At 52.0% G+C, this 24115-nt stretch overlaps 2 protein-coding genes across 3 annotated transcripts; one reads left to right on the top strand and one right to left on the bottom strand.

Annotated features, from left to right (window-relative positions):
- Positions 1 to 666: 666 nt before the first annotated feature.
- PRPF19 (pre-mRNA processing factor 19) lies at positions 667 to 11060 on the bottom strand. The gene is made up of 16 exons (XM_055315144.1): positions 10831 to 11060; positions 9025 to 9174; positions 8763 to 8839; positions 7834 to 7975; positions 7677 to 7750; positions 7493 to 7555; positions 6571 to 6612; positions 6359 to 6433; positions 5941 to 6016; positions 5674 to 5783; positions 4113 to 4268; positions 3815 to 3884; positions 3500 to 3585; positions 3026 to 3196; positions 2797 to 2902; positions 667 to 1181 (listed from the first exon to the last, which is right to left on the bottom strand). The coding sequence occupies exons 1-16, from the start codon at positions 10847 to 10849 to the stop codon at positions 1084 to 1086; spliced, it is 1515 nt and encodes a 504-aa protein (XP_055171119.1). The 5' UTR covers positions 10850 to 11060; the 3' UTR covers positions 667 to 1083.
- A 646-nt stretch (positions 11061 to 11706) lies between these two features.
- On the top strand, positions 11707 to 23399 carry TMEM109 (transmembrane protein 109). 2 transcript variants are annotated; one of them, XM_055308533.1, is made up of 5 exons: positions 11707 to 11718; positions 14945 to 15208; positions 20138 to 20382; positions 21247 to 21349; positions 21806 to 23399. In XM_055308533.1, exons 3-5 carry the CDS (start codon positions 20146 to 20148, stop codon positions 22195 to 22197), a joined length of 732 nt encoding a protein of 243 aa, XP_055164508.1. In that variant the 5' UTR covers positions 11707 to 11718; positions 14945 to 15208; positions 20138 to 20145; the 3' UTR covers positions 22198 to 23399. The 2 variants fall into 2 exon arrangements, with proteins under 2 accessions (XP_055164508.1, XP_055164498.1); XM_055308523.1 differs by lacking the exons at positions 11707 to 11718; positions 14945 to 15208 and adding an exon at positions 15265 to 15410.
- Positions 23400 to 24115: the final 716 nt, after the last annotated feature.

Raw genomic sequence — 24115 nt, 5'->3', positions numbered from 1 at the left:
CCCCCAACACACTCCTGGACTGCTCTCCCCCAGGTTCCTGAAGACCTCCCTCAGCCACCCACCCCACCTTGTCCCCACACACCCTGGCCTCCTCCCTACCCCTCTGGGCACCCTGATCATCCCCTCCTTTAGAAGCTTCCCCTGCCAGCAACACCCCTCCTCCATTTCAGCTCCAGAGCACTAAGACTTCAGCTTCATTATCACATGAAAGAAGCCACCCCAGCTGCAGCAGCCAAGGAGCCCTACTTTCACTCCAAGAGGCATTTGATACCTCATCTTCTATGTTCATTTACTGTTCTGGCTGTCTCCCCTGGAACCAGCTCTCCTTCCATATTCAAAAGCTAGTTTGAAAAATCTTTTGGGTTGGCTTGGGGCAGGTTTTGTAGCACCCACAGCATTAGAGTCCTTGCTGATATGTTCACACTTCCTCATGGGCAAGAAAAAGCTATATTCTTCCCTCACTTCTCCCTCTTGTCTCAGGTGCTCTCAGTTGCTGTAGAAGCCAACCCCACAAGGAAGTGGTGGCATGAGTGAGACCCTTAAGACCCTAGAAACACAAGGTCAAGGCCTGCAGGGACATGAACATCTTTCTAGCAAATGTGCTCCCTCCCCCTGACCTTCCCAGCTTGGGGCTCCCTTTAGAGACACACACAGGAAAGTGCTACATTTATTGTTTTCTTTTTTTAATGAAACTAAATCACTGCTTACAAAAACCTGCAAGAGCCCTCACGCCCATCCCCTTCACACTTCCCTTGGCTCAGCCTCTCCCCATCTCCCAGGAACTGAAGCAACTCAATGAACGCCATGAGGGGAGAGGCCCTGGGCTCCAACCAGAGCCTTCACAGGGTGACAGTTCTACCTCCCGTGATCCTTCCTGTCAGGCTGGAGGTGGCATGGATGAGGGTGGTCCCCGCCGCCATGGCTCTCAGGTCACCACCCAGACCAGAGTGAAATGATGTGAATGCCCCGCCCCAGAGACCCCCCCTCCCCCAATAGTCTCTCCCCTTCCTCCCCGCTCCCCCCACCCTAATTCTACCCCTCTACTGAGATGAGGCCCAGCTCCCAGATCCGCAGGGCCAGGGTCTACAGGCTGTAGAACTTGAGGCTCCTGTCCATGCCTGTTGAAGCGATGAACTTGGCGTGGTGCCCAAAGGCCACCCCTGTGGTCAGGCCACTATGCTCTGAGGAGAGAGACAAGAGGCAGTGGTGAGGCTTCCCCAGGTCAGTGCTCAGTGTTTCCTAGTCACCCCGATACCCCCGAGGACAGGGTGCTAGTCTGGCCTACACACCACCTGTGCCCTGGGCCTTACTCAGTTCCCGGCACACAGTAGGCACTCGAGTTCTTGTTGTGGGCTGAGTGAACAGAGGAATGTCAGCGCCCTTCACCTGAGCTTTGCCCCTCATCTGAGCTTTTGGGGCTGCTGCAATTCTGCTCAGTTCAAGTGCTACTAGAACCCACTGGGAGCTGGCAGAGAGAGCGACAGACCAAGCAGACATAGTCTCATTCTTCCACTTCTCACCTTATTTTTAAAAACTTAGCTGAGTTTTCTGTTCAATCTAAAACCTCAATGCTATTATATGTATTTATTTCTACCTCCTTTCTTATAAGTGAGACAGTCTGTCAATAAGTTCTAGCTCAGGGGTTCCGACGGAGGGCACAGGGTAGGGCAGGGCTGGGCTGAGGGCACAAGAGGCTGGGTGACACACCTTCCTGGATTCCGGTAGTCACAAGCAGCAAAGCAAATTCCTTCTAGGTTTAGGATAACACCTGGGGCCCCGACTACAGAACCCAGGCTGTGCTTCCAGCCCACTACCCCGCCTCTCTCAACTCCAAAACACCGGAGCCCAGTGAAGGTCACGATTAGGCCTGGACACCCCTGCAGCATACAAACTGAGCAGGGCTCAGCAGAATGTGGGGGCAGGAGAAGCATACTGGGCCCCGCCCACAACCTGCTAATGAGGATGAGAATTTCATCAACAGAGAACAGCCAACAGCTGCCGTCTGCTTAGCTCTCCAGCGTGCAACAGGCACACTGTCCCTGTGCGTGCCACGTCTATGTCACCAACTGGCACAATCTGCAAAGCAGTATCAATGTGACCATTTAAAAAAAAGGAAGAAGCTACAGCTCTCAGAGGGAAACTCAGGTACCCAGGACCACACAGCTATTAGGTTAGCAGTCCTATCACCCACTGTGCCACCCCTTCTACTTTTCTTCTCCAGCATTCACAACAATTAAATGATTATTTGTAAACCTGTCTCACATCTGCTCCTCTAGGCTGACTGGAAATTCCGTTAGTGCAAGGCCTAGATCTCAGTCATGGCTCCAATCCCACAGGAAAGATGCAATGCTGAATAAGGGCAAATCCCTAATATGTGCCAGGCGCTGTCCTATTTACGTATGTGTTTGTACACACGCATATACACACAGCTACTTCCTCAGGTTACATGTATACACACTAAACAGAGGACTTTGTGTATACATAAACTCATCGAAACCTCCTTAGCACCGCGTGGAATATGCACTATTAGCATTCCCCAGAGAGACTAGGTAACCTGTCCAATGTCACACAACCTGAAGAGGACCTGAAGTGGTAGAGCTAGCATTTAACGCTCAGCAGTATGATTTTGAGTTCATTTTCTTAGTCACTCAACTCAGTTGCCTCAAGTAGTGATGAAAAGCTGCCCAAGCAAACTCACGCCTGCCCCTAGAAATTCCCAGTCCAGTGGTATTTGCCCTCTTTGCTCTGCACCAGGGCATCCGGGACCTGGGGATCCCGGAGTCCAGAAGACCCTACCTGTGAAATGAAGAATCTCTGTCCACTGCTTGCAGATGTAGATCTGGACATCCGTGCCCCCAAGGGCCAGGTAGGTGCCGCTCTGGTCAAAGATCAGTGACTTCACCTGTTGGAACCAGGAGAGGGGTCACATGAGAACAGAAACTACGAGGCAGTCAGGGATCAACAGAGGCAGCTCAGATGATTCGATGAGTACAAATGAAGAGCAGCAGGGGAGGGAGGGGCATACCTCAAAGTTGTTATCCAGCTGCAGCGTCTTGAAGTTTTTAAGCTTGCGCAGATCCCAGAGCTTGACAGAGGAGTCATCAGCCGCTGTAGCCAAGTAGTAGCCATTCTCTGAGAAGGCAATGCTGGTGATGGGGCCCGAGTGGCCGGGGAAGTTGGCCACATTGGTGCGCTCCTGCAGTTTGAGGATGGATAGCACAACATCATCCACTGGTCATGAGAGGGAGAAGATGGCATTCACCAAAAACCTACCTCTGAGCCATCCTCCTCCAGCCTTTATGAAAGGTCAACTAGCAGGAACAGCAGAAGCAGATGGCCAAGCCCGAGAACCCCGGACCACACCTATCACATCACACACACAGCGCCACGGTCTCTCTACCCTTGTGACACCCCCAGGGCCAGGTGCCGTCAGCACATAATCACACTGCATAGTCAAGAACTCAGAGCCTGGGCCTGGGTGGAGGCTCCCATGTCCTACCTTCAAGTCCCAGATCTTGATCTGTGAGTCCATGGTGCCTGTTCCAAAAATGAGTCCATCAGGATGGAACTGCGCACAGGTTAGAGCTGTAGGGGAGGGAGATGGAGTTGTGGTCAGAGCCCACAGGAAAAAGAAGCACAGCGAGAGGTTCCTCGCTCTTCACACAGCGCCCACCCTGACACCTGGCATTCGGGAGGGGCTTACAGTAAGTGTATTTTAAAAGCAAACAAGCAACTGACTAAATAAAACATAAAAATAAATAATATAAATTATAAATATCAAATGATAGAATCCAGCCCCTCTGCAGCAACTTACAACAGCCAGAGGTCTCATCTGTCACCTTCGTGAGCACACGCCCTGTCTGGATGTCAGAGAAGGCCCAATACTGAAAAACACAGAGACAACAGAGCCAATAAGAAAGCGGGTGCCCTTTAGGAAGGCAGGGGCCCTCATTAGGCAAACCCTGGCAAAGCTAGCCCCTGCGAGCAGAGGAATATTCTCCTCTGGGATTCTGGGGAACCAGCTGGTGTTGGTAAGATGTTCCCTCCTCCCAGGATGTTTCTGAGCTTGGAGACCAGCTGGCCTCTACGGGGTGTGGGCTGGGACCACACACCTGGTCATCAGAGGAGCTCAGGAGATAGTCCCCAGTGGCATGGAGGCTGAGGCCTGTCACAGCACTCTCATGGGCCCGAACCACCTGCACACAAGACGCATTCGGGACTGACCAAATCCTGATAGTAGCATCTGGAGAGGCAGAAAACACCAGCTCCTGAAAGGAAAGCAAAGAGGCAGAATATCAAAGGCAGAAGAGATGGACCATAACAATCTTACAAAAGGGAGCCAGGGATGGGCATAACCCCAACAACTGCTTCTCTTTCAGCCCTGTCCTGCCTAAAACCATCCACCCACCTAATGACACCTAAGAGAGCCAACAGTAGGTACTATGTAAAATGGTAAATCAAACAGCATTGGCCTAGATGAGGAGGCCTAACTACCTAGTGGTAAGAAGGACAGCTGTTCCAGACAGCAATTTCCCACACCGTTCCCTGAACAAGAGAGAGGAACATGGCTAGTGCAACTGAGGAACTGATTTTTTTGTTTTAGTTCATTTTACTTTGTTTAAATAGATATATGCAGCTAATGGCTACTGTCAGGGATAGCGTGGGCACTGAACAGCACTGGCCTGGGAAAGGCTGCAAGGGCATACTCCAGTGCCTCCCATACTTCAGCACTGCAAGGGCAAGCTAGTCCTCAGAACAATTTGAGGCAGAGAGAGAACTTACATAGTGTTGCCCACCAAGTATTTGGGTTAGGACATTAAAAACTGTAAGGCGGAACCAACTACCATCTTTCGTCAATAGGATTTCATAAGAGAAATAACCCATTAACACTCAGCAGAAAAGGAGACCTTTCCATTTGAAATACACTTCCTGGCTGACTCAGTCGGGGGGAGCATGTGACCCTTGACCTGGGGGTCATGAGTTCGAGCCCCACGATGAGCACAGAGACTACTTTAAAAGAACATGCAAAAAAATAAATAAGTTTAAAATTTAAAATTATTTATCTATTTCTAATTTCTTTACAGAAAAGGAAAAAGGCTGATTGGGAAGCACATACTCAGGCACTATCCCATAGTCTCAGACCCAAACTGTGCCAGACCTGAAGATTCAAATCCTTTAACAGTAATCTCATCTAATGAGCAGCCCTTGCCCCTAAGCCAGCACTTCTCCATCTATTGTAGCCCACACCACTTTCAACAGTCAACAGTCATCATCAAGTCCCCCCACCAACCCCAGAGGACTATGGGAATGTGGACAAACCCGTCCTTCCTGGGTATGCTAAGATTTTGCTGAGCTTTGTTTTCCAGTTTGTACCACAGACACTGTAGGGTTTTTCCTTTTCCTAACACAAAACATGTCTATGAATTTTGCTTATTCAAGCTCTCTGCCCCTTGATGTGAAGGCCACTGCTTTAGGAGGACTACACAGAGTATAGGGCATCCCCGACTGCAAACAAAGGCCCAGTGCCCACTATGGAGGCTCAGCACTCTTTCGAGTCCAATTCACTTCACCAAGGACACAGTGGGGGGCACCAGATGACTGGGTCCTTGACACTAAACTGCTGACACAAGGCTCAGGAATGAAGAACGCAGGGTGACTGGCAGAACCCTTTACCTGGGAAGGGTGAAACACCACACTGGTGACTTTCTTGGTATGGCCTTTAAGGGTGGCCAGGATTTGCTCGGAACTCTTGTCGAAGACAACAACATTTTTATCGGCCCCACCTAGAAAGGACCCAAATGATACCCCAAAATGAGTCATGCCCACCTGGGTCCCTCTGCTGGAGAAGGTACTTTGTCCCCAGGACATGCAGAGGACAGGAGCATGCACCTTCCCTGCTGCCCTCCCCGCCTTGGCCTGCTTGGCCCGGCCGGCTCTCACCAGTAAGGATCTTGTTGGTGTCAGCAGGGCAGAGGTCCAGGGCGAGGATCCCAGGAATGCTGGCACTGTGCAAGCCCTGAGCAGAGGGCGCAACATCAAATCCAGACATAGCTGAATCCAGGCCGGCCATAAAGCCACACACCCTCCCCATGCCACCCCCAGCCTCAGGGAACAAGAGTGACTGCTGTTCTTCATCCACAGCACCTGGCCTTCTGCCTGGGTGCAGTGCCGTCCTCGCTGCATTGCTGGGAAAGCCAGTACCAAGCAAGAAGAACAGCCTTGAGAACTCTGCAGCTGGGGCCAGAAGCAGGGTTGGGGCCCATGAGCTGCTCCCCACACCGGCAGCCAGGCCCAGACACCATCCCCAACACTGCAGGACACATCCTGCCGCCCAATCAGCGGGGATCTGGCCACTTACCACGTGGGATGCCACCTGCCGGTATTTGCTTAGCTCCTCCGGCTTCACCAGCTCTTCGGGTACCGTCTTCCCTCTCTGAGAAAAAACAAATGCACCACACCCCCAACCAGAGCGGCAGTGAGTGCAGGATTCAATGACACCCCCTCTTGCCCCAAAGGTGGCAGCCACCTACCCCACCCGCCGCTAGTGCCCCAGGCTCCAGGAGAGCTCACCTTCTTACGCTCCGTGGTGAGCACAGTGGCCTTGTCTTGAAGCTGGACAAGAGAGAGGAGTGGACGCAACATGAGGCAAGTTCTTTTGCCAGGACAGCAGCATGCTGGATGCTGGTCACATCCCCAAGAGTCACCTGCACTTGTGATCTGCCAGGCTCTGTGCTAAGGGCTAGTGCATTTCCTCTTCTTATTCTCACCCCAACCCGATGACAGGGTGCTGCTGGCCCTACTTCACAGAGGAGGACACTGGACCTGAGGGGAGTGAAGTCACTGGCCCAAGGCCTCAGACGTGACAAACAGCACAGTGAGCACTTCAAGTAGCACTGTGGTGCTACCAGACCAAGTCTATACCACCAAGAGAGAGGACATGCAGTCAGAGTATGGACCAGACACAAGTTCTGTGAGTGCAACACAGCACTGGCCCTGATATCTGGCCTGCTCTGCCTTCTGTGACCTGTACCTTTGAATCTTAGTGTCAGTTCTTTATCTGTAAACTAAAAATGGTTAATTCACCTTCTGTCTCCATCAGAGGAAAAAAAAAAAAAAAGTAAAAATGTAACCAGTGTTTTATGATATGCAAAGAACCCCAATAGCCCGGTAACAGTAAGAGCTACAAGTTGCACTTATCGGTAATCACCATCTTTTAAATTCCCATAGATCTACAAAGCAGACACTGTTTTTCTCAATGTAAAAAAAAAAAAGGAAAATGAGATACAGACTTGGTTAAGTCAGCCCAAGGTCATAAAGCTTCTAAGCAGTGATATAGAAGCATGAACTTGGGCAGTGTGGCCTGAGTCTGTGCGCTGCACTGCTCTGCTGGGAGTACCACATGGGTGGGATTTCTATTCATACTGGATTCAAGGCAGATGGTGAGACATGAGGGCCCACCAGCATTCCCACCAAGTGACTTGCCACAACTTACCTTCTGGATAATCTCGGGGGTCATTCCCACCAGCTCACCCAAATCCATCGGCTCACCTGCACCCTGAAGACAAGAAGGTTAAAGGTGAGGGAGGCACAGAACACCCAGGACACTTGCAGGAGAGCCACATGAGACACTGCACACAGGGGCTGCAAGACAGGCAGGAAGGGGGAGGTGCACTCACTGCAACACTTGGCTGTGAGCTCGGCACAGCCTGGGGCACGATGAGTCCAGCCTGTGGTTTCAGGGTGGCCAGAGCTGAGAGAAAAGAATACATTAAAAATGGGGTATTACAAAGCAGGACCAGCCCAGAGTGGGGGATGTTGGGGCATAGGTGGCACCTTCTCGGGCGGCTGTAACTTCCTTAGTGAGCCGGGCAATAACACGGCAGGCAGCATCATGCTGGTACAGAGCGTGGGACAGCTCTTGACGGGTTGTCTGCAGCTGCTGGCGCAGAGTGAAGCTGTGCAGCATGACTGCATCCTGAAGAAGGGAAACGCCACTGTGAGGGGGTGAGGAGGAGCAGGGAACACCCAGCAGAAGAGTCAGCCCTTGATCAAGAGATGAAGAGGACACTGCCCTGTATTCCCACAGCCTAGGCCAGTACCGGTAACCCAAACAACACGTGAGGGACCATGAATGTGCTGGTGGCCACTCTGGAGCTGCTACCTCATACCAAATACTGGGCACAGACAGGAGTGGGAGCCAGCTCTTTCCCACCCTCATCGCCTCTGATTTACAGGCAAATCTCAATGTCATTCCGTCACCTCCCCACAAGGGAATAACAACACTAAGGCTGCCATTAATCAAGGCCCTCGCTGTGTCGGGTACTGTGCGAGACGACCACTCAAGATGTAGTCACTCATTCATCTTCCAGAGCACCACTACATACCAGGTGCTACCCTTGGTGCTGGGGATATACCAATTAATAAATCAAATCCCTGATATCGCAAGGTTTATACTCTACCTTTATTCTAATTCTGTCCACACCCTGAGAGACTGGCACAAATCCTTGTCCTAGAGTCAGGAAAACCAGGACTCACATATGAGCAATATGCCCAAGGGTATGTGGCAAGGGAGCAAGGGAGCTAAGCGTGGAACCCAGATCTGTGGGACTTCAACAACCAGGCTCCTCCTCCACTATCATCCTGCCCCTCAAAAAAAAAAAAAAAATAATAATAATAATACTTCGTCTTCCCCACCCCAAGTCCTAGTGCAGTGATCCCTTCTCTTCAAGCAGACAAACATCAGTTCTGTTCCAGGGACTCACCCACTCATCCTGCAAGGCTTTCAGAATGGCTGGGATGCTGGTTGCAGAGGGAGGCTTGGGCCGGATTGGGTGAGCAACTGCCAAGAGAGGGAGAGCAGGTATGAAGAACTCTAACCCGGGGACTCCTCGTCTCCCCCATCTCTTTCCCCTTTAGCCTACATTAACAGAACACCATCTCCTCCTCCAGTGCACTGGTACCACCTCCCAGCCTCTCAAGCTCTGAGCAAAAACAGCCCTGGATGGAGGCCAGCCACCAAGGCACCTTTGATATCGATGAGCTGCTCCTCAGACAGAGGCTGGTTGTTGATGGGGTCTGTGCCATTCTCCGCAATATACTTCTCAATGAGCCGCCGCTCGTACACATGATTAGAGACAGGGGACACACACGGGTGCTCTGGCACTTCATTGGAGACTGTGGAGAAAAGGCAGGCGGTGAGCGCGGGGTGGTGAAAGGGACCCTGGGGCAAGGCGATACCTCACAGGCTACTGGCCCCAACAAAACCGCATGTCCCCACTTTCAACTAACAGAGCGCAGGCCATGACACTACTTTTGTAGTATCCCCAGCATCCTTTCAGCTACATGACTAGCTTCTCCATCATTCTCCCGGCAGGTAGTCAACCAACAATCACCACACAACTGCTACATGCCACACATCTACAGAGGGGTCAATCATCAATCCCCACCCATCTCCGTTTGGAATAAGATGCCCCGGCACCCATCATACTCTAAGACACAGAGATACACATGGCTACTCAAGTCTCAGTCTAGAGCCAAGATGGGTTATCAGACAAAAAAAAAATCGCAAAGCACTGTGACAAGTGCCACATTGAGAAGAGACACTTATATGGTGCTTATCAGGTGCCAAGCAGGATTGTAGACATTTTCTATAGACTGACTCATCCTCACAGCAACCCCCGACACACCTGCCTCAGTAGACTACGCACCTCTGAGGACAGGGGTTGCAGCTGGTCTGACCTCCAGTGCACTGCAGATGCCCAGCAGGCACCCAGTAAACATCCAACGGAAACATCAAATAAAAGGAAGAATGGTGCTGGGAATAGGGGGAAAAAACTTCCTCGAGACTGAAAGAAAACAATGAACGTGGAGTATTTTGCAAGCTGTGGCTTCTTCACTATGGAAGATTCCTTTTTCTGGCCCTCATTTCCCTTCCTTGCCTTCTCCCTCCCTTTGGACTCCCAGAGAGGTTCCGCGGGGAGCGCAGGGCTCGCGAGCTGGAAGCAAACCCGAAAGGGATGTTCCGGTAACCTGATGGCGCAGTGAGCCTGGAAACACACCCGCGTGCCGCACTAAAGTGCCGAAGGGGAACGCGGCACAAGGCAGGAAAAAAAAACAGCGTCCAGGTCGGACAAACTAGCCCCACCACCCAGCTCTGCCACACTCTCCTCCAGCCCCACACCCTCGTCTGGAAAACCCTGCTCTCCATTTCTGCTCTGGAGAAGTCCTGCAAGGATGAAACGGGATCGGGCCTGGCGCCACAACCAAGGGCTTCAGGGACGGGCGCGGTTCGGGAGCCGCGCAGGGTGAGGCCCAGGGACCTGGGTCCGGCCCCGGCACTGCCTCTAACTCGCTGTGTGACGGTCGCAGACTGCAGACTCTCCGCCCGCCCCCCGCCCCGAGCGGGACCGCAGACGTCATCCAGCGATGCCCTCTCTTTGCAGATGTGGAAACTGAGGCCCAGAGCCCGCATCGGATCACAAAGCCAATCGGGGGGCGGGGGGGGGGGGCGGGGATCCTGGCCCGATTCCCCAGCACCGCTGCTTCCCTGCACCAGCTCCCTCCCCCCAGGCCCCGGTTCGAGGCGCAAACGAGGTCCTCGGGCTCGGTGACGTCTGCGACAATGAACTCGAGGCGTCACGTAAACTGGGAAGCGCGGCGCGAACGCCTCCCACGCCGCGGAGGAGGGCCGCGGTGCTGACAGGCCGCCGCCCTGCCCCCGGAGCCCTGGGAGTGCCTCCGCCCCGACCCCGGCGCCGCAGCGGCCCGAAGCTCCTCCCGCTCCGCGCTCAGGCCCCCGGCGACCCGCGACCGGCCGCAGCCCACACTCACTCGAGCAGATCAGGGACATGGCGCCGCCGCAGCGCTCCCAGGCGCCTCACGCCGGCCTCGGGGGTTCGCTTCTGCGCCGCCGCGGGCCGCTTCCGGTTCCCCGCTGCTTCCGGGACGCTCCGCGGCGAGCGGGGAGCGACCCCGCCGAGCGGCGCTCGCGTAGCGCTTCACGTGGGAATGCGGTCGGTGGCGCGCCTCAGCCTCCAGCACCTAACGGAAATTGCCCTTCCCCAGAATGCAACCGGGCAGGAAAGGGCCCGCCAGGGAACCTTCGGCCATTTCCGGACCGACTCGGCGCCTTCCGTAAAGCGCTCCCGGGGGCTGGCGCAGAGGAGTTTCCAAACTACATTTCCCATGATGCAGTGGGATTTAAAGCCAACGTACGGAGCAACGTCTTTTTGAGACCCGGGCTTGCGCTGCTCGTGGGACCCTCTTCTTGCAAACTTTGGAGTGTATGAGAACTTCCTAACGAACTTGTTAAAGTGCATCTTCCTGGGAGCCTGCATTCGAGAGTCTGCATTTTCAGCGCGTGCCCCACGTGATTCTGAGGCAGGTGTATCTCCGACTACCCTCTGAGAGACACTGTTAGGTGACCGGTGGAAAAAGCCCAGATCCAGATGGGGAGAGAAACTAGCATTGAGGAAGAAACTGTTCTGGTCCTGCCTCCACTGCCGATTTGCGCAGTGATTATGGGCAAGTCATCACCTTCTCTACCCCTTTCCTACGTGACTGCCAGGCCCCTTCCAGCTCAGATCTGTGGGATTCTAAGTGGCCATCTATAAGATGCGCTCAGGAATCACGTACAGAACGCATGGTGTGGGCTATGAAGGATCCAGACAAAGCAGGACAGCCAGGTGTGATCAGTGAAATCTTCTCGGCTGAAGAGGGGTGAACAAGCTTGATTTTGACAGATGGGTAATATTCAGATAGAAGAGGGGAACAGAGAGCATACCAAGAGGAGAAAGCGTGAGCAAAGGCTCAAAGAGAATAAAAGTTGCAGCTACGAAGGGCAATATGACACAGCAGCCAAGAGCATGGGCTCTGAAGTCAGATTGCATGTGCTGTACTACCCAGCTAGTAAACTGTGTGAACTTCTCTGCCTTAATTTCCTTAATTTCCTCATCTGCAAAATAAGGGGGAATGATAAGAAAGGTTGAACTAGCTCAAAGGTTGTTGCGAGGCGTCAAATATTTAAAACGTGCTTTGGGGAGGGCACCAAGGTGGCTCAGTCATTTCAGCATCAGACTCGATCTCAGTTCAGGTCTCGATCTTAAGGCTGTGAGTTCAAGCCCTGCGTTGAGCTCACGCCGCTGGGCATGAAGCCTGAAGCCTACCTAAAAACAGATAAAATAATGTAAAATAAATAGAAGGTGCTTTGGACTTTGCCTGGCAGAGAGTACGATATACATTTTGGTGTTTGTTATCATTATCCCCGAATCCAAGCAAGGTTGTTCAAACTATGATTCTCTCTCCTGGGCAGCAGTAAAATAGCATCCTAATTGGTCCTGCTTCCAGCCTAGCTTTATAATCCACCTTTTTCAGAACAGCTAGTGATCCACTTTCCAGGAAAAATCTATTTCTGCTACTCTCCAGGCTTTTCATTCATTCAACAAATATTGATTGGGTGCCTCCTAAGTGCCAGACTCTGCTCTGATAATTGAAGGTACAAATGGTGAACGAGGTTTCTGTTCTCTTGGAGCTTACGTTCTTTTATTAAGGCCACTCTCTGCAGGTGGCAGAGACAACCAACACATAAGAAAATTCCAGAGAGTGGTAGGTAGGTGCTAAGAATAAAACAAATAAGAGAAAGACGGATAGGAGGTGATATGGATGGGAGAGATGGGCTGCTTTAAGCTGGGTATTCAGGGAGGGCATCACTGAGGAGGTGAAATTTTTTTCTGAGACCTGAATGAGGGAGAGTGTTTCTGGCAGAGAAAACTTGCTCCCAAGTCCTGCACCATATAGCTCATACTGACCTCCATCACTTGGCCACTTGGCTTTATCTTCCCTCCAGCCACACTAGCTATTTAAGTCCTCAAACTTAGCCCTTCTGGCTGGTTCTGCTACTTGGCCTGGCACACCTTCCTACTCTCTCCTCCCCTCTATTCCTTCCAAAGTAAACTTAGATCTCCTCTTAAATGGCACTTCCTCTGGAGCCTTTTTCTTGACCCCTGAGTGAAGTTTAGTCCCTACAGCACCCTGTAATTCTCTTCCAGGTCATTCTGGTAGCTATAATCATTTAAGTATTTCATTGTTTACAAGTATCTGTTTGATATCTGCGTCTTCTAGACTGTAAACTCTGTGATAGCAGAACCATCATTGTTCTGGTCTGTTATTCCTCAGAGCCTAACCAGCACCTGGCACACAGCAGGTACTTCATAGCTATTGTTGGTTGAATGAAAGGCTGCACAACAGGCCAAGCATCTTGAATATTGAGATGTGATAGGAAATAAGATGGATCCATTTAATCAGGGCCTTGAACCAGAGGTGATTAGACCCAATTGGGCTGGCAGTAGAAAAGCAGCTGAGCTATGGGATCATAGCTACACTTCCAAAAGATTCCTCTGGAAGTCACTTACTGGATGGGTTGGAGGAGGATAGCCAGGAATCCATTAGTTGGACAAATCCTTACTGAGTACTCCTGTGTGCTGGTCAGGCAATGTACTAGGCATTAGAGATTCCACTGTGAGCAAAAGCAGAGATGTCCCTATTCTGGGGAGCTTATGAAGTGACTGAAGAATGGAAAAATCAGGAAGTCCATTCAAGGCTTGTGAATTTCAAAGGCCAGCCCCTCAAGGATAGAAAGGATACAGGGAAATCAATTTTTGGGTAAATATTACGGATAAGAACTTGATCTCAGTGTCCTCTTCACTCCCCTGAATCTCAAACTCCCACAGGGGAGATAAAGATCCCTTAGGCAGGAAAGGAAGACATAGTAAATATGGGATATATGCATATTTGTAGGCTAGATCCTGAGAAAGGAACTCTATGCCTTGCTCCTTCAGCCAAGGCTGCTGCTACTCGGGAATTAAGGGGACATATTGGCCAGGAGCCCAGGAGAAGCTCCATTTCCCAGGTAGATTTAGTGGCAACCTGTGTGGACAAGTAGCAGAAGAGTAGGCAAGACAAGGCGGCTCAACTGACGATGAAGATTAGTGACTCTTTTTGGCCTCATGTTAATTTTCCAAACACTGTGCACACTCTGAAAACCAAGGTGGGAAGAACCCCGAACTGTCTGAGATTATCTCTACTACTCAGATGGAAGAGAGTTAAAAAGAAAATGACTTGCCATAGTGGGGAGATTGGGGAGATATGGAAGTGGGGTGGAGGGAGTTGCATTTCTTGCACAGGAGTCTGTGACCTGAGAGTGGTAGTCCTACAAATCAGAAACATCTCACAAACACACGTAAATTTGCAACTGTTAGGAAAGCTGCAACTATTAGAAAAGGTAGAAGGTGAGACCCCGGATGCTGGGAGAAAGAGACCGTTGGCTTAGGCAGGAAGATGGACGCACCTGAAGAACATTTAAAGGAAAGAAGCAACTGGAGGAGGCGAGGGGCTGCTTGGTGCACAGTTGTGGAGTCTGGGAAAAAGGCACAATTAGAAGGCTGATCCAGGGAGGATGGGAAAAAAGAATTCTGACTTAGAGCGCTGAGTTTCAGTAACTGTTTTAACATCTAAGAGAAGATTTCCTGTGGCGCCCATGTGAGAGAGGTATTCGGACAGCAACTTGGATTTTTTTTTTTTTTAATGTTCACTCTTCTTACTTGATTGAATCTTCACACCCTACTGTGAAGTGAAGTGGTATTTTAGGGCTGTATAGTAAAGTTGAAAAGCTGAGATCAAGAGGGATGAAGCAACGTGCCTAGAATCACAAAGCAGGCAAGAGATCACCTCATTCCAAACCCCTGGTTTCTGGAATTCCAAACCCAACGATCTTGCCTTTTTTTTTTTTTTTTTTTTTTAGAAATGGGGTCTGGGAGTTGGTTCCTTTCCTTCTCTAAAATTTAGTAAACATTTGGGAGCCATTTGCAGGGTTCGAGGTGGATGCAACTTCTCAGTACTGGTGCCTCTTACCGCTCCTCTAACACCTTTTTCCTCTGTGCCTTTTTAGGGCCAAAGTGCCTCAAACGACTGGGTACCTCTTGGTTAGAACTACACTTCCCACAATGCCCCAGGAGGCGCTGCCTGGCTCCAGACTACACCGCCCGGAACGCTGAGGGATCGGAGAAACGGGTGGACTTCGACTCCGAATTTCAAAGATCCCGTTTTTTGACTCCGCAGCCCGCAGAGAGTCCCGTCTCCTCCTTTTCCAGCCAGAGACTTCCGTTCCCAGCTCCGACTTCCGATCCAGCTCTTTCTCGGCGGGAACGCTCCGGTAGTGGGGGGCAAACGGGGGCACGGGGTCGCGCGCATGCGCCCACGGCACAGCGTTTGGGCGGGGAGAGAAGCGGTCGGTCTCCCGGCTCATCCCGCCTCGCGCGTGCGCAGACGGTGAACCCACGCCCGGAGTTGAGGCGCGGGTTAGCTGCGGCGTTTTAACCGAGTCGCACGTGAGGGGCAGTCGTGGTCGGAGCCCGGTGAGTGCCGGTGGAGACGGGTTCAGGGGCAGGACGCGGGGCGGGGAGGCGGCAGCCGCCGCTAGTGGGAGCAGGACGGGGCCGCGAGGCCGGCGAGCACGCCCGGGGAGGGGTCCGACGGCGCCCGGCGGGGGAAACCCACTGCGGCCCCGGATCCTGGTTGCTATGCAACAGGGAGAGTCGTTACTAGGTGACGCGAGGCGCGCGCTTCCGGGGTGAAAAGGGCTCCGAGCGCCGCTCCGAGGTCCGGCCTCGGCCGGGCGGGCGGCTGGCGGGCTGGGGTGCGGAGCTAGCGCTGAGCCCCTCGCTCCTGCCCCACGGCCCAGCGGGGAGTCCCCGGGGCCTCGCTCTGAGCCTCTCGAGGCACCACCCCGAGCCCCCGGGCCGCGCCGCGTCCCTCGCCAGCGACGCCACCCAGCAGAGCTTGGCAGGGGACTTGCTGTCCGAAATAGCACATGCCCCTGACACCCTGTCTGCGGGGGGCTGGGCCCCGGGGAGGAAGCCGCCCCTGCGCCCGTGGCCCTGCGCCCGTGGCCCTGCGCCCGTGGCCCTGCCCCCAAGCAGTTGCTGGGCAGCAGCTGTCAGGGGTTTGGCGGGGGCTGCCCCCACCTGCCGGGACGCTGACTTCATTTCCCGGAGTGGTAGCTTCGCCGGTCAAGGAGCTTCCTGTCACCGCAGCTGTGCTTCTCCAGCGGCCGCTGCCTGTTTGGACCAACTTTGAAATAAGCCGCCGCTCCCTACGTCTCCCTCGCTACTCTGACAGCTTCTTGACGGGCTTCTAGTATTTAACCAGCCTCTCTTAGCCGTTCTGTGCTGGGCGCTGGGGATTCCAAAAAAAAGTCGTCACGTCTAACCGGAGGCGCTCAAAGTCTGATGTGGGAGGCTGAGCCTAAGAACTGCTAAATTATGCTACAGTGTAGTGAGTGGTGTGTTGGCAGTCTGTGTACTGCAACACTTCGGTCGACCCTTAAGGTCTACAAAACTTGCAGAAACGCGCAGTAGTTCTTAACTCTGCTTAACCCCGTTTTACGGGGAAGAGGTTGGAATTCAGGTTAAGTAACAGGTATATGCTAGTGGCTTCTAGTTTGTGGCCTAATGGAGCCTGGGATGGAAATCTGGGTTCCTTTGTGCACTGCCACACTTTGGAGGCTTTGCCTAGAATAGACTTCTTCCTGTGCTGCTGATGGTTTGTGGCAGCTGCGTGGTCATGCATCAGAAATTCTCAAGGGCTCTAAAATTCGGGAGAGTCTAAGGTGGCCCCTAGTGGGGCAGACATTCTTGCTTGAACAGGCTCCACAGACCTTTCTGATTTGGGACCAGAAGTGAAAACCACGGCTCCAACCGTGGGCAGCTCTGAGCAACGATGGGGAAAATCAGGGCCAGCAGAGGGCACTCAATCAGCTGCCCCTCCTGCCACGTAGTGATTCATAGTGTGAAAGGAAGCCAACCAGAGGAAGGAGCCTTGGCTGGGGGTGTGTGGACTGCTCCACCCTGCCCTCTTGGCAAACCACACCTAAACATATAGTGCCTCCTCACTACCATAGTTAAGTGAAGCCGTTTGCCTGCTGATCTGGGTTCTCCTGGCCCTGTCTGAGCCATCCTGCAGGTCTTGCCCCAATCTTTTGGTGTTGTCATACCTCTTGGTACAAGACCGTGACCTGTAAGTCCAGCAGGTGGATCATCTCCTGGTGGAAATCAGGTTGTCCTCTCACTTTGAGCTTGTTGCTATTTGGTGGAACTTTAAGTACCTTGAGGGCAGGGACCTGGTCTTTCTGAAAGGGCACAGGGGTGTGGAACAAGCAAAGAGGCAAGGTTTAGATCCTGAGTTCTGGAAGCAAGCCCTGGTTCTATTGTGTGAGCTTGAACAAGTCCCTTGACCTCTCTAAGCCATAGTTTTCTGAGTAAAATGTAGAATAGCAGAACCTTGTCAGATTGTTGTAAGAGTTAAATGAGAGAGTGAAAAGGCAAGCACTTTGTAAATTGTTTTAAAGATTTTATTTATTCATGAGAGACACAGAGAGAAAGAGAGGCAGAGACACAGGCAGAGGGAGAAGCAGGCTCCACGCAGGGAGGCCAATGTGGGACTCGATCCCGGGTCCCCAGGATCATGTCCTGGGCCGAAGGAGGTGCTAAACCGCTAAGCCATCCTGGCTGCCCACAGTTTGTAAATTAAAAAGCACCGCGCGCGCACACACACACACAAATAAACTATGCTTAACACTATACATGCACAATCAACTGAGGCAGATGGCCACTTGTGTATATAAATAGAAATACACACACACCACACATACACACAATTTGTTGAATGCTTACCATTTGAGGCCAGGCATTGCAGGAGACGAAGATGTTTGAGACTTATTTCCTCTCAGAGCTCGAGACTGCTTTGGCTCTTGACTGTCATGGCTTCTTTGTATTAAAAGTATTTGATTGGGCTGCAGTGAGGAGGAGGTATAATGACGATGAGTCTGATTCTTGCCACCTAGAAGAAATCCTGTTAAATAAAACAGTTTGAAGAGATCACCAGCCAGTGATCTGCACTCTTATCTGCAAAAGGCATACTCTAGAATCCTGCTAGATTTGGTTTCTGGTGCACTTCCAAAGGTCAGCTGGCGAGGCAATGATGGCCTCACAGGGAGGGAAGGGGGATGTTTTTCCAAGGTCCCCTAGCTCCTGTTGACTGGGGCAGATGGCTGCTTGAAAGTTAAGGCTAGCACAGAATGCAGGAGGCTGCCGTGGGGGTGGGGGGTGGGGGGTGGGCAGCTCACGTCACCCTGACCTTCTAGAAGAGAGACAACATCTGATCCCTCCTGGTGGAGGTCCTTGGATATAGGATCCAACCCAAGATAGCAGCTCTGCTCTCTTAAGTTCCCAGGGTGGTTATGACCCAGATAGTCAGATAGTTCAGGAATTGACCTGTACTTCCCTCATGTCTGACCACTGGCAGACAGGAACCACCTGATTGTTGATTTATGCCAAACAGAGTAGAATAAAAGGCTTCCCAGCCTGAGGTCGCTCCCCACAAAAGCGTGTTTTGCAACCCTGCTTGATTCCACAGACCTCAAGAGGAACTTATGGCAGCTGTTTCTGGGCCAGGAAGTGCCCAGATATGTTATTTTTATAACTCTTACTTGGACTGTTATCCTTTTCACTAAGTAAGAATGGAAACATCTTCCTTCTACTCCATCCTGATGGCTCCCATTTCTGGCCAACTCCCTGAGCTATCTGGTAATTGCAAAAACTTCAAACACCTGGCTGTTCCTGCATCAGGGGCATGGCTTAGCCTCTGATCATCAGATCTGAATCATGGAAACTCCCTGAAGCTACAGGCTCATTCCCGAGCCTGGAAGAGAACAGGGGATTTGTTGGTGCTGTTTGATATTTCTCGAGCACAGTGGCAAAGAGAAGGTGAATTTGCAAATGTTTTTTTGGCTGATCCACACCTGCTTCAATGAATTGGTACTTGTTGGGTCTTAACTTGCCTGTTTCATTATATTACAGACAAGCTCAGAGCACAAAGCAAAAGGTGGTTAAGTGAATTGTCACCAGCAATTCACAGAGATGATCGGTAGATGCCAAGTTTATTTCAGCTTATGAATAATCTATTGTGTGATTTTCTAAGTCACTTTTGAGACTGACTTTGGAGATGACACACCTGGCTGGTGTGTACAAGGAGTTGTACCTGGGTTCAGATGCCAGTTTCTCCACTTCCTGCTTCTCTGACCTCAATTTCTTCATCAGTAAAATGGAGGAAAGTAACAATGCTTACCTGTTGCCAGCTATCATATGAGATAGTTGGTGTCTGGTTAGCTTGTTATTAATAATAATGTCTTTCCCTGAAGGTTTTGCTTTAACCTTTTGCCTACGTTGGAGGCTGGGCAGTTGAGATCATTCTGTGTCCGTAGATCTCAGCTTGGCACAGTGGGATCACTTAGGGGAGCTTTTGCAGGTCTAAGCGGAAGTCACACCCAGATGGCAACATCAAAACCCCTGGGCTCAGGGATAGAGGCGGTAATTTTGAAGCTCCCAGGTGATGCCAGTGAGTAGGCATGGTAGAGATCCACTGTTACCTTCACTCCCAGTGAGCATGCAATTCAGAAGCAGAAGCTCAGGTTGAAATCCGGACCTTTCTACTTAGCTCAGTGACCTTGGGCAAATGCCTAACTCCTAAGTCTCAATATCTTCTCATTTATTTCCAGGATGGAGGTAATTCCCACCTCATATAGATGGTCCTGGAGAACAGATGGCATATATGCCATTCTTCCTTGCTTGAGCACGTGCCTGAGCACTTCTCTGTACATCATTACACAGCAGTAATTGTATTTGTGGGCTATTTTTTAAGTTGTTTTTTATATCAGCTTTATCTTAAGTAGATTACACCTCCATGGGGACAAAGTATTACAGTCTTACACATATTTTTATGCCCATAACACCTAAGATCCAGAAATGAGCCTTCAGATTTTTAGAACTGGAATAATCCTAGATCTCAACCACCCGAAGGCATCGAAGATTGCTTGTTGGTTAATTAATATGCAAGTGGTAAAAAATGTGAAAGAGGAACCTATGAATCAGATGGTTATGCCCAGCTTCAGTTGAAAGGCCCAGTTCTGCCTTTCTCAGCTAACAGGGTAGGGGTGGAGGAGGGTGTTGGGACAGGTCAAAGCTGGGACAGTAGGTGTCCGTTCCAGTTCTAACTCCCTGCTCACCCTGTGCTTCTCTCCTGACAGACCCAGCCATGGCAGGCCCAGGCAGCAGCTCACCGTGGGGCAAGCATGTGTTCAAAGTCATCCTGATGGTCCTAGTGGCCCTCGTCCTCCTCCACTCAGCATCATCCCAATCCCATTCAGACTTTGTGCCACCAGGCCAGCACAAGAAGGAGGCTCCAGTTGATCTCTTGAGCCAGATGGGTCGTTCTGTGCGGGGAACACTGGATGCCTGGCTGGGGCCAGAGACCACGCACCTGGTTTCCGAGGTAAGGAAAGTGGTCCCTGCTGTGACCACACACAGTGAAGAGAGTTAAAGGAGGAGAGGTTGTTCATGGCCACCCCATCTTGGCTCTACATCCTCTGTGTGTCATAATCTCTGGTGCGGAGAGCCCCACATTCCACGAAATGAAGCCAGACAGTACCTGCTCTTTGCAGTCCCATTGATTGAGTCCTGCCCTAGGGCCTTTAGCTCTTTCCCTTATTCCTGCCCCTTCTTGCCAAAAAGACTAAGAAATGAGCCAGTCTTTATAAACCCACGTCACTGGATGACAAAGTCTGATTTTGGTCTAAATCTGACCTAAAGTCTTAAATTGGCAAAATATCAAGACCCAAATCCATTCCTTCACTGGTAGAGATAGAGGTAGGTCTGACTCAGGGGCTTAAGCCAGGGCTGTCCCTTCTACCTAATGGCATGCCAGATGTGGCATCACGTATTTTCCATAGGTTATTCTAAACAGTTGAGATGGTTATTTATAAAATCCATCATCTAGTAGAGCTGATTGACTCCTTTTTCATTGAAACATCCTAGCCCTTCACAGATATTGCTTCATGCAACCTCATGATTCTTGGGAGAACCTCAGTGTCACAGGGTGACTACTATGGAGATTTGATGAATTCCTCACACACATTCACCTACTACCATCACCAATGTGTTCTAGCAAATCACTTGATTTAGGGCCCAGATGTCCCGAGTTCCAGGTCAGGAAGGACAGATGGCCTGCTGTCCAGGCTTGGTGGGCAGATGTCTGGCTGAGAGATGGGACACATTCCTTCCAGGCCTTGCCCAGTCAGGCTCAGAGGCTTAAAGGAGACTGATTGTGGACTCCTCTCCTGCCCTGCTCTTTTCACAGACCTTGTCTCAGGTGATGTGGGCCATCTCCTCAGCCATCTCAGTGGCCTTCTTCGCGCTGTCTGGGATCGCTGCACAGCTGCTCAACGCCTTGGGACTAGATGGTGAGCAGCGGAGAACTAGTCAGGTCTCCTGGAGCTTAGCCTGTCACTTCCTTTGGTGGGGCTTTATCTTTTCAGGGCCCAGACTGTCCCCCCAGCTGCTTGACACCTGCCAGGTTTCCCCAGCGTTAAGTATAAGAGCTGGCTAATGACTGCCACCACCTTCCTGGTGTTTGCTTCATGTCAGGAAAAGCATTGTGCTAAGCCCTAGTATGTCATTTAATTGTTACCTGCAGCCCAGAGAATCACTCTCGTTTTGCAGATGGATCGGGTTCAACCAAAAGAAGTAATCAACCCCCAGCCAGCAGGAATAGGAGCTGAGATTCAGGCTCCCATCTTTGTGACCCTGTGGGAAAGGAATTTTCCTTTGCAAGGGGCTTCAAGCCTTCCCTTTTTGGGTCTCACCCCCGTGCCCTGACCATTCCAGGTTGGCTGATTCTGTGACTCTCCCTCTTCCAGGAGATCACCTCACCCAGGGCCTGAAGCTCAGCCCCAGCCAGGTCCAGACGTTCCTGCTGTGGGGGGCAGGGGCCCTAGTTGTCTACTGGCTTCTGTCCTTGCTCCTTGGCTTGGTCTTGGCCTTGCTGGGGCGGATCCTGTGGGGTCTGAAGCTCGTCCTCTTCCTGGTCGGCTTTGTGGCCCTGGTGAGGTCAGTTCCCGACCCCTCCACCCGGGCCTTGCTCCTCCTGGCCCTGCTGACCCTCTATGCCTTGCTGAGCCGGCTCAGTGGCACCCGGGCCTCAGGGGCCCAATTGGAAGCAAAGGTCCGAGGGCTGGAGCGCCAGGTGGAAGAGCTGCGCTGGCGGCAGAGGCGGGCGGCCAAGGGGCCCCGGAGTGTGGAAGAGGAGTGAGAAGGACCCCGGGCAAGGCCATCTTCATACCAAAGAACTGCACTGCTTTTGGATCGCACAGCCGTCCTTCCAGCCCCCCACCCCACTCCTTTCTTGAACTGTCAGAACCTTCATCCCTAGCAGTCAAAGAGGAAGACCATGCTGGTCCCCAGGGGCCCTGTCTTCTGAGGTTCTCTGCCTGGAATTGGTTGTCCTCACCCCCTCTCTGCTCCCAGCCTGCCTCAGGCCAGGTTGGAAGGGCCTCCCCTGTGGCTTGTGCATCTGCCCTCAATGGGCATCACTGCCAGTGTCTCCCTTCTGCTGCTGCCTTGCCTTCCTCCTGACGCTCTTGCTCCCCTGTCCTTCTATGGCTCCTCCTTTGTCAAGTCTCTGCTTCTTTCTTGGTTGTCTCCTTCTAGCCCTGCATTCCACCCAAACCACAGTCCCTCAAGGCATGTTCCTGTCCTCTTTGTTGCCTCACCACCGTGGGGAAGAGGCAGGGCACCAGGGACCTGAGGCCCAGGGGCAGGTTCCCACCCGGGACTGGGAATGGGGATGCACAATGAGTCTGTTACAAGTGCCTTAATCCGAGCCAGCAGGGCCCTCTACTTGCCCGCTGCTATACTGTATGTAGGAAATTGCACTGTGGCTGCTTTGTGTCAAGAAGAGAGTTTTTCCCTCTCAGAATCTTGATTCCCCTTCAGCCAAAGCAAAAGGTGACTGCTTCATAGGCTTGTGCCTGCAAGTGGGACCCTGCAGTGGCCATCAGGTCCCCCGTGGGGATTTCAGAGACACTGAAGGAGAAGCATCTTGTCTGCACAGCTCCAGATGGTTCTCCACCCCCTTCCTCCACTCATTGCCACCAAGGAGTTGCTGATCAGGCTCTACTCCAGTGGCCCAGGAGGAATGCAGGGCCGAAAAACCAGAGCTGCACACCATGGCCCCTTCCCTTCACAAGCTCCGAGAGGGCCAGGGTGCCTGCCACTGGAGCCCTCTCACCACCAGGGGTCTCATTCTTCGTCTGAGGCTCTGGTGGAGGTGGGTATCCCCTGCCAGGGCCAGCACTTGATGTGAAGAATGAATTCAAATCCCAGCTCTTACTGTTAAGATTTGGTGTGGAATCACAGCTGCAGTGATACATGTTTTTATCAGCGCTTGGTTGGTTTTAAATAAAATGCACGCTATTTTATTATCTTGTTCCACATAAAATGTATTTACTCTGAGTCTCGGTTGCTCTCATTTCTCCCTACAGCTTAATCCATTTCTGTGGAGAGGGGGGGGGGGAGCAAAAAAGAAGGCTGGTACCAGGTACCCTTCCCTCCTGGAGTGCAAGAAATGAGGAAGGCATGCCCTCTTTACAAAACTTCCAGAAAGTGACCTATACTGTTGGAACAGTGTGTCTGTGAGGGCGGGCAAGGGAGGCACCCCTGCCTCCATGTATGTAAGAGTATGAAAGGCTGCTCGCAGGCAGCCATATTTCCCTGCCCGCCCTCCTTTGCTCACTACATGGGAATTTCCTGCACTGTGGTTCTCAACCTGGCCTATAGTCTGGATCAGCTGTTGGGTAGAGGGGCCCAGGTATTTGGGGTTTGTTTGCTTGTTTGTTCTTTCTTTTTAAATTGCCACAGAAATGTTACGGTGCAGCCAAGTGCCCTGGCCTGGACTCCTTCTAACTGCCTGGTAGGCAGGGCTGGTCCAGGAGTCCAGGACCTGGGTGGCAGAACCTCCGTTGTGGGGAGCAAAGGGGCCCTCACCCCTCCTTGGCTGGCAGGCCTCTCCCACGGATGTGGCTGGGCATGAAACTCAAGTTGTCTGCCCCTGAGACCTTCCTCCACAGCAGTGGCCTAGGACTCTCAGGGCAGGCCCAGATGATTGTCCCCTGGCCCCCTTCTGCCCCTTTTTGCCGCTGGGGCTCAGGTCCCCAAATCCCGAATGCCAG

This window comes from Nyctereutes procyonoides, unplaced genomic scaffold, assembly GCF_905146905.1.
Source record: "Nyctereutes procyonoides isolate TBG_1078 unplaced genomic scaffold, NYPRO_anot_genome, whole genome shotgun sequence".
NCBI classification, from domain to species: domain Eukaryota; kingdom Metazoa; phylum Chordata; class Mammalia; order Carnivora; family Canidae; genus Nyctereutes; species Nyctereutes procyonoides.
This window is presented reverse-complemented; position numbering and strand designations above follow the sequence as displayed.